The sequence below is a fragment of the Stigmatopora argus genome, chromosome 3 (genome assembly GCF_051989625.1).
Source record: "Stigmatopora argus isolate UIUO_Sarg chromosome 3, RoL_Sarg_1.0, whole genome shotgun sequence".
Classification (NCBI taxonomy): domain Eukaryota; kingdom Metazoa; phylum Chordata; class Actinopteri; order Syngnathiformes; family Syngnathidae; genus Stigmatopora; species Stigmatopora argus.
The window spans coordinates 19528984-19539668 of record NC_135389.1 but is presented as its reverse complement, the minus strand read 5'-3'; the positions used below and the strand labels follow the sequence as shown (position 1 = coordinate 19539668).

The following is a 10685-nucleotide window of genomic DNA, read 5'->3' as shown; positions in this document are numbered from 1 at the left end:
ATGTAACCGGAAATTTTCATATTTAGAGGTATTCGTAAGTAGAGGTATGATGTTCTCTCTAGCTAAGATGTTATCTTGCTAATGTAGATGCTAACCGAGCTAACTCTTTGCTAAGGTGGACCCTATTCACTCATGCTAATTGTTACCTAGCACTGACTACTTTGTGGATTTTGTTATGAATAGTGTGTACAAGTCATTTATTGTGTTTTTTTGTCATTTTGAATTTTCAGAAAATATATTTAATGCACACCTGGTGTCTGTGGAGTTTCCTTATTGAAGTATAGCTGCTTGGATAAGCTAACAGACTTAGCAAGGTAAAAACAACGATAATATATTTAACGTTATTGCAAACTCAGATTTGAGGGCATTAAATCGATTTCATATTAAAGACACATGTAACACAATTAGTACTATTTTACCCGACGCTATATAAATAAATGATATTTTGATATTTCAACGGTGAAACATTTCAACTGTTGAACAAAGCGACACGGTTAAGAAATCTGCTGTGGTTTGATGTTTTGTGTTTTTATCGATTTTGATCCAATTATGCTTAACCATCGATATGATCCAGATCGATTAATTGTTACGTACCTGCTTGGCAGCCTTCCATGGAGAGACTTGGCCTAAACAAGGAAATAAATATAAAAAAATTATTGAAACACAGAATATTAAAGAGAAATTAAAAAATAAACACAATCACTGCAATTGCCGACAAAATTAACATTTGTTAAAGTAAAAAAATATCTTTAAAATACAAATAAAACTATACAAATTACATTTCATGTTTACATTGTTATTATTTCTATGAACTGGAATGAAAAATAATAATAAAGCTTACCAGTCAAACCTTAACACTTAAAGTAAAATTGGCGTTCATTCAGTAGTTTCCATTCAAAATTCCAAGTTTACAGGAAAGATAATGAGTTAGGAACACTCAAAACAACAATTTATATAAGAGAATTTGAGTTTAACATTTTTCCACATGACTTTTCAGACATTTTACATTTAACTGTATACTTCAACCACTCTAAATCCAGTATGGAATATCTGGTATTTTCAAGCAAAGTTGCATTTTCCATTCCTGTGTTTTGACTTTGTTTGCCAAAGACTCCCTAATGTGCGCCGCTGTTGCATTTGTTCCAAACATAATTACATCATTAGCTGCAAGCACACACACACACATACACACACTCAGTTATATTTGATGTTCGTGCAGAAAGTAGGGAGCACTCCAGTTCTTATCACCAAAGCTCCCCAGCGACAACTCACAATCAAAGGAGGCGAGAAGTCGAATACTGAGAGACCCAAATACATAGAGTCGACACACATGGGAGAGATGTATGCTACATGCACTGGATTTCTAATAGAAACATGTTTGGAACTTAACATTTGCGGAGATGAGGCTAAGTCTTCTATAGCAAAGGATGGATGCCTTCATAAAAATATGGATTTCTGCTAGAAAGTCACATGAATCAAAAGGGCAAAAAGTGATGTTCGATTTAAAAACAATCTGTGGACGGATTAAGTAAGTATATTCTGAATAAAAGAATCATAGACAAGATAAAATTTCATTTTCTTTGCTGTTTTTGACATAATATATATATATTTTAGTTAGTAGTATTAGTCGCACTTTCATAGTTTGGCTAACCCTGCGATCAACACTCCAATGTGACTTAAAATGATTGAAAAACATGAGCAACGGGTGCGTAAAGCCAACTTGCCGAAAGCGTACCAGTGCAGTACTTTACACAACTTGTTCTACACCGAAGCAATAAAGGTCGACGTTGTCGATAACATGATTCCTGACATTTCTACGTGAAAGTGGATTTGACATACGAGCGTGCATGTGAAATCAATTCGTATCCTTGAGTAAACCTACCTTATTTCCCACACTATAAGGTGTAACTATAACAATTCCATTTTCTCAATGGGCTTTATATGTGGATCGATATTGCTTAATCATATGCATGAAATCCCTTCTGCAGACCTCTATCTAGTGGATCTATAACAAAAGCCCATACCACTACCACTACAGTTCCATCTAATTGTTGTATAACATAACCACTACTACTATTACTTCTACTACAGCTCCACCTAGATGATGTATAACACAACACCTAAACACGACTATTATTAGTACTACTACAGCTTAATCCAGTTGCTCTATAACACAACCACTAACCACTACTATTATTACTACAGCTTAATCTAGTTGATGTATAACACAACCCCTAACCACTACTAATATAACTACTACTACTACGACAGTTTTATCTAGTTGATGTATAACACAACCCCTAACCACTACTAATATTACTACTACTACTACAGTTTTATCTAGTTGATGTATAACACAACCCCTAACCACTACTAATATTACTACTACTACTACAGTTTTATCTAATTGATGTATAACACAACCCCTAACCACTACTATTATTACTACTACTACTACTACAGCTTAATCTAGTTGGTGTATTACACAACCCCTAACCACTACTATTATTACTACTACTACAGCTTAATCCAGTTGATGTATAACACAACCCCTAACCACTGCCTCTATTACTACTACTACTACTACAGCTTAATCTAGTTGCTGTATAACACAACCCCTAACCACTACTATTATTACTACTACAGCTTAATCTAGTTGATGTACTACACAACCCCTAACCACTACTATTACTACTACTACAGCTTAATCTAGTTGATGTATTATACAACCCCTATTACTTCTACTACAGCTTAATCCAGTTGATGTATAACACAACCCCTAACCACTGCCTCTATTACTACTACTACTACAGATCAATGTGGTTGATCTATAACACAACCACTACAGCTCAATCTAGTGATCTATAAAACAACCCCTACTACCACTACTACAACCACCACCATCACCACCACCACCACTACTACTACTACTACTACTGTGCCTTATATATAAAACAATTTTCACGCGCCTTATAGTGCGAAAAACACGGTAGGCCTCTATGTTTGAATATGAACAAAGCTGCCCATAGTGACAAAATGGAAGCGGCGCGTTTACGCTCGTCTATACGAAAAGAAGCTCCTCCCACAGGGAATATGGGCTTTAGAGAATTCCTCAAATAATTCCTATTAGATCATTCGGGAGGAAACTTTTCTTAATGTAACAAGGAAGGAAATTAGCCGCCTCGAAATGGCGATTGTCCACCGGCATTAAAAGCCAGCGTCAGCCTCACGCGAGACGTTTAGACTTCATTTACATGCTAATCAAATTCATCAGCATATGTGCCGGATACGTGGCGCTCTCACGGGCGTGCAGCTGAATACCAAATGAGCGCTTGGTGGACCAGCGCTTTTGAGGGAGGAGTCACACCCGGCCCACTGGCTTCTTGGCCGCCGCGGTTTGCTTTTCGCCCGGCCTCCTTTGGCGCCCGGGAGAGTCTGTCTATCGCCTGCTGTTGGCTCAGATTCAAGTCGTCGGAGCGCCCGCGGAACGCTGGAATGGCGCCCGAGATGGCAAAGAGAAACAATCTCTGGACAAATGAGTGCTGTGCAGGTCTGACACCTCATGTGTGGCGCAAATGACCACTGATCTCTGGTTATAAATGCAAAATATACAGTGTTGGATTCGGGAAAACCATATTTGGGATGGCTGCAATTGACCAGGGCGGGTTTTACCGTGTGCGGTCGATTGGTCGCCGGACTTTTGATCGTCGGTCTTTTGGTCGCCCGGACCCAAACAACGGGCGACCAAAAGACCGGCGACAAAACAAGGTAAAACAACACGGTCTACGCATCAGTTTCACTGAGCCGACTTGTGAGTGTAGAAGAGTTTGTATGTACATGGGTTGTCCCTTTAAGAAGCTAGTCAAGTCAGTCAGGGTCTTAACAAGTTCTCCAACAAAACACAATAAAAGTATGGGAAATGTGGAGCTTTCCTTTAGCCTTATAATTGATAGGGCATTAAGTATGACTAAATAGTAATTCGCAGTTTGTATTTAGGGAATTTGCGCAACGATTTAAATGGTAATTATCAATAACCTTCCGGGCGACCAAAAGACCGGCGACCAAAAGACCGGCGACCAATCGACCGTGTACCGGTTTTTACCATGGGATTCGGCGGGAGACTTTGCGATTTGGCAACCCTGACAAGCAAACCAAAGAGTTAATAATAAAAAAAACTGAATTCACAATAAATGCATTCATTTTCTGAACTGCTTTAATCTTAATAGGATTGCGGGGGGTGCTGGAGCCTATCCCAGCTGACTTTTCGGGCATGAAGCTGGGGACACACCCTGAATCACCAGCTGATCATACCTAAGAGCAATTTAGAGTGTCCAATTAGCCTACCATGCATGTCTTTGGAATGTGGGAGGAAACTGGGTTACCCGATGGAAACCCACGAATACCTACACAGGTGGATTGACCTGGATTTAAACCCAGAACCCCAGAACTGTAAGGCCACACATTGACCACTCAACCAAAAAATAAATCTATTACTAAAATCTTTCAAAAGATATAGCCGTATTTTCCGGAGTATAAGCCTCGTTCCGAAATCCAGCTCTGTGCTATTTAGTCTTTCTGACTTACAGTTCAGAGGTTCCATACTCGATTCCTGGTTTGATGGGGGCCTGATTGAATTCTACACAAGTATATGTCGAGACAAGGCTTCACCACCAGGTGGCAGATGGAGACTCCGTCATGTTGGAGTGCTCAAGCATCCGACATTCGCACGTATTTGACTCTGGTACACACTTCAATACGATCACTCAGCACAACATCAATACGATCACTTGAGTTACATTTGGCATGAGTTTTGCTGACATCCGTCCAGCAGGCTGCTCAATAATTATGCCCCGCCTGCTCGTCAGCTCCACGCCGTGCATTCTCTTGTCATTTGTGCCATTGTGATTCATTTTACACTTCAATTCATTAAATTTGCAAAAGAGAGAAGAGCGAGTGCGCCTTCGCCGCTAATTAAATATAAACACACTGTCCTTATTGTGGCGCTATCGCCTCAGAAACAATGCAAATTAGGCAGCACTTTGTCCCGGGAGGAGAAAAACCACGACTTCTAAGACGGTAAATGTGAATTGATTCCTTTTAAAAGACAACCCAATCGATTAGGACCGAGATGTGGTCCAACGTGGAGAGAATTTGGGATTGAATCTCGCACACAAAATGCTAAAAATCCTCTCATGGTTGCTTTAACTGCACTTTAGATACATTTTACTGAAAAAATCTCACACAGAACAAACACCGCTGACCACTAACATACAAAAAAAACTGCACATTAGGATTTATTCGATAAGCGACCTTTACTCATTCGCTGACGTTGACGGCAGTGGACGTCTAATTTGTTGAAATAGGGAGAGCTAACAGCTAATTTTGTCGGCTAGCACCTCCCAGTTCAAAAGGATTGGAATGCAGTTTGAAAAAATGAAATGTTGCAAGTGTCAACCTTTGCCTTATGAAAGCAAATTTAGCTAAATGCTAACAATCAGCACTGAGGATAAAGAATATATGCCTGTAAACATTATTAAATTGTATGTCTGTATTTGGTGCACTGCCGTTTGTGTTATTATAGCAAATTTAGCTAAATGCTAACAATCAGCACTGAGGATAAAGAATATATGCTTGTAAACATTATTACTTTGTCTATCTGCATTTGTTGAAATGCCGTTTGTGTTCAAAGCTTTAACACAAACGGCATTCCAACAAATGCAGATAGACAAAGTAATAATGTTTACAAGCATATATTCTTTATCCTCAGTGCTGATTGTTAGCATTTAGCTAAATTTGTTGCACTGCCGTTTGTGTTCAAATATTTAACACAAACGGCATTGCAACAAATGCAGATAGACAAAGTAATAATGTTTACAGGCATATATTCTTTATCCTCAATGCTGTTTGTTAGCATTTAGCTAAATTTGCTATAATAACACAAACGGCAGTGCACCAAATACAGACAATTTAATAATGTTTACAGGCATATATTCTTTATCCTCATTGCTGATTGTTAGCATTTAGCTAAATTTGCTTTCATAAGGCAAAACTTGACAGTTGCAACATTTCATTTTTTCAAACTGAATTCCAATCCATTTGAACTGGGAGAGGCTAGCCGACAAAATTAGCTGTTAGCCCTCCCTATTTCAACAAATTAGACGTCCCCTGCCGTCAAAGTCAGCGAATGAGTAATGGCTGCTTATCGAATAAAACCTAATGTGGAGTTGTTGGTTTTTTTGTATGTTAGTGGTCAGCAGAAGTGTTTTATTTATATGTGAGACTGTTTCAGTAAAATGTATCTAGCATTTAGCTAAATTTGTTGCACTGCCGTTTGTGTTCAAATATTTAACACAAACGGCATTGCAACAAATGCAGATAGAAAAAGTAATAATGTTTACAGGCATATATTCTTTATCCTCAATGCTATTTGTTAGCATTTAGCTAAATTTGCTTTAATATAATAACACAAACGGCAGTGCAACGAATGCAGATAGACAAAGTAATAATGTTTACAGGCATATATTCTTTATCCTCTCTGGCTAATACGACACTATTACTGTATTGTAAAACCAGGATTTTATTTTTTTTAAATGCCATCTATTTAGTTTTTATTATAGTTAAAGGTTTTGTCAATACATTAATACTCATTTTTATGAAGGTTTTTTTTCTTTGATGTGATATCAATATGAAAAGGGCACAGATGATTAAATAAATCTCCCACGAAAGTCAGGCCAATCAATAGAACTCATGATTATACTTAATTATTATAATACATAATGACTATATAAATATTATTCTTGATTTACTCTGGAAATTTCATCAAGGTGAACTATAGCTTTAGTTGTTGACATTATGCACACGACACATAAAAGTGGCCTTTTTGTTATGATTGCAAGGGGAAAAAAAGCATATTTTTATAAAGCAAGTTGAAATATAATGAAAACAAGCCAGGAGTTAAACAAAAAGGAATTTGGGGATTGTTTTTTTTTACAAAATGTGTGCTTCTTTTGCCGAGTCGTAGCATGTTGTCAAATGTAATTTAACACGTTTTGTAGCTTCTTTGCTCCAAAATCTTTGACCTTTTAAAATCAAACAAGCCTGCTGTGTGATGAGTCCTGGGTCAAAGGTCGTTTATATTTCCAGAGGGATAAACTTTCTGTTTTTCACCCTAAAGTATCATCATGACCTTTTCCTTTCTTTAGTTTCACTTTACTAGGCTTTCTTTACAAACTACTTGTGATTATGAGTGCACAAAACTGACTTATTTCGAGTTACGATCTCTCAAATTGTTGATTTTCTTCACGTATGAAACACAATTTACCAAAATTACAAGCCTCATTTATTTGTAAGCAGTAATAAGTGAGCGTCTTTTTGTTGATTTAACCATTTATTCAGAGAAATAATTCCATGAATTGTGCTGTTTTGAAGCTAACTGTTAGCTTGCTAAGAAACGCTAGCATCAGCAAATTCAATCATGTTTTAATCTTTCACATTAACAGTGTGTCCAACCAATTTTCCTCTTCGCGTTATGATATTAAATTTGAATTTAATCTGACAAAGTAGTCTGAAAATGCTAATTGAAGTCTCTTTTCTACATTTGACGGCCATTTATGCTTGAAAGCAAATGCAATTATTATTTACTTGACTACTACGTGATTATTATGTTGACTACTTATTTATTACCTTTTTACTTATCTTGGCACATCCCAAATTATTTATGTTTTTGACTAATTATTATGACTACTTACTTATTGATTTAGTTCTTATTTATTGATGATTTATTTGTTTGTTGTTGTTATTTGTGCACTTTCCTTTTTTATGTTGTTGACGACTTATTTTTTGATTATTTATTAATTAAATGTTGTTAACATTTATTTATTATGGTTATTAGTTATTGATTATTTATTTGTTTGTCATTTGTGCACTTCCCTTTTTTATGTTGTTGACGACTTCTGACTACTTATTTCTTGAGTATTTCTTGATAATATTGATTTATTATTGTTATTATTGATTAATTATTTGTTTGTTGTTGTTATTTGTGCACTTCCCTTTTTCATGTTGTTGACCACTTATGACTACTTATTTCTTGATTATTTATTGTTAATATTTATCTATTATTGTTATTATTTATTGATTATTTATTTGTTTGTTATTGTTATTTGCGCACTTCCTTTTTTATGTTGACGACTTCTGACTACTTATTTCTTGATTATTTATTGTTAATATTGATTAATTATTGATTATTGATTTGTTTGTTGTTGTTATCTGTGCACTTCCCTTTTTTATGTTGTTGACCACTTATGACTACTTGTCTTGATTATTTCTTGATTATCTATTGTTACTATTGATTTATTATTGTTATTACTTATGATTATTTATTTGTTTGTGGTTATTTGTGCACTTTCCTTTTTTAAGTTGTTGACCACTTATGACTACTAATTTCTTGATTAATTATTGTTAATATCTATTTATTATTGTTATTATTTATTGATTATTTATTTGTTTGTTATGGTTATTTGCACACTTTCCTTTTTTATGTTGTTGACCACTTATGACTACTTATTTCTTGATTATTTATTGTGTATATGTATTTATTATTGTTATTATTTATTGATTATTTATTCATTTGTTAGTGTTACTTGCACAGTTCCCTTTTTTATGTTGTTGACCACTTATTTCTTGACTATTTCTTGTTCATATTTATTTATTATTGTTATTATTTATTGATTATTTATGTGTTTGTTGTTGTTATTTGTGCATTTCGTGGTGAAGCTTTAAATCTCATGATACTAGTAGCATGACAACAGACAAAGGATTCATTTCAATTGAATTTATGGCCGTCAATGGCCGTGAGTGAGTCAAAGTCAAGGTCAAAGGTCAACTCACCTGTTGCCGCTCTCTGAATGAGCAGCGTCGCTTCAGCCCCCACGGGACACTCTTTGAGCATCTCCACCACACGCCCGTGTCCGGCCGCCGCCACCGACTGCTGGTTGACCTCCAGGATCAGATCGCCCTCGATCACACCCGACGCCGCCTGCGAGCCGGGATCCAGCACCTGCGAGCGCGAGACCACGCTAGCATCGGAATCCCGGATGCAACGAGAATCGAACGCAAACGGCCAAAATGGCGATACCGAACCTGTTTGACTCGCTGGCCCGTGGGACTGTCCGCTATGGTGAAGCCGAACCCCTCGGCTCCTTTCACCATGGTGACCGTCAGCAGCTCGGCCGGCTGCGCGGTGGCCCCGGCCACGCCGGCCGTCCCCGACGACGCCATGGACACGTTGTCGTCGTGCGGCGTGAGCGCGGACCCCGAGCCGGGCGTGGTGGGCGGCAGCGAGGAGCCGTCCAGGTGCGTGTCCCCTGGGTGCGACACCCCGGCCTGCGCCAAAGCCTGAGCCGGCAGCTGAGAGCTCAGGGAGAGATACTCCAGATAAGGATCGTAGCTGCCGCGGCCGTTGACCACCAGGGGGCGGTGCTCCATCCCGATGGGCGTCATGGAACTGCTGGTGGCGTTGGGGTCTTCGGGTTCGAAGGGTAGTGGGTAGCCCCTGCACAGTACCAGGGTGACGCTCTGACCGATGGGCACCGACTGGAAGAGCTTGACCACGTCGGCGTGTGTGGTGCCCAGAACGCAGATGTCGTTTACGTAGACGATGACGTCACCTGAAGGAAACATGGATCGGCACCGTCAGTCAGACACATTGTATTTTTGATTTACGAGTGCCGTACATTGGCTGCACAACTTTAGGACGCGAGCCTTAAAGTGAAAGTTTCTCATGTGAGGGTTTACTTGTAAATCATTTAGCATATCTATCAGTGGCGGGCCGTCAGGGCCTTCAAGGCCTTTTCTGCTGGCCTAAGAAATATCTGAATCATATATTATATTTTGTCCATCAATACTTGATGAAATAATTCCAAATTGTCTGTTAGCTTCCTTTCATTGCTTTCCCCCTGGTTGCACTGCTTCCAGATGTGTGTTTTCATATTGAAGTATTTAACCAATCACATTTCAGCCATTATTTGTTGCCAGGGTCAGAAATCTGCCTCAAGGCCTTCACAATCAGTTCTGCACGCTCTGCTGCATTAAACAGGCGTTGATAAGACTGTTGATTTAACCAATCAGATTTCGAGTGTGCAACACCACAATGCCTTGTCGCAGGCGTAGGGATACGTCATCGCTTTCACCAACTATGATTGGCTAGTGATTAGCCAGAGCTACCAAAGTGTATCTGTAGCGAGCTGCACCATCAAATATATTGTTGTATTGCTTTAAAGCCATTTTCAAGACGGACTATGCCAGAAATACGACAGGACAGGCTCCACTTTCAGCATTAGCTTCGATGGCGATAGAAAAGAAGGAAGAAAGAAAGGAGGATGGATATTGTGTAAAAAGGATTTTTGGTGAGTAAAATATGGCTATATTCCTGAATAATATTTCAATTGTGGGCCCGGTTCTGATATCTGAAAAGCTCCAGTGTTTGTATTTAAGCTCCAGTGTTTGTATTTAATCACTAAATGCTGCTAGGAAGTGGATTTTACCCCATTTTATAGCAATTGTTGCCGTTTCGCCATTGACGTCCATCGCTGTCTTTTCCCGGGAAAATCACCCCCCGGCCCAGTTGTAATGTCTGAAAAGCTCCAGTATTTGTATTTCATCATTAAATGCTGCTAGGGAGTGGATTT

The 10685-nt window shown here is 38.4% G+C and overlaps 1 protein-coding gene across 7 annotated transcripts in view; it reads right to left on the bottom strand.

Annotated features, from left to right (window-relative positions):
* magi2b (membrane associated guanylate kinase, WW and PDZ domain containing 2b) overlaps positions 1-10685 on the bottom strand; it is a 99992-nt gene that overhangs the window by 15490 nt on the left and 73817 nt on the right. For all 7 annotated transcript variants that reach the window (XM_077597432.1, XM_077597427.1, XM_077597429.1 and 4 more), the window contains 3 exons: positions 9139-9665; positions 8887-9055; positions 595-626 (listed from right to left, as the gene is read on the bottom strand). In XM_077597432.1, coding sequence (XP_077453558.1) covers positions 595-626; positions 8887-9055; positions 9139-9665 — 728 coding nt within the window. The remainder of the gene's footprint in view (positions 1-594; positions 627-8886; positions 9056-9138; positions 9666-10685) is intronic.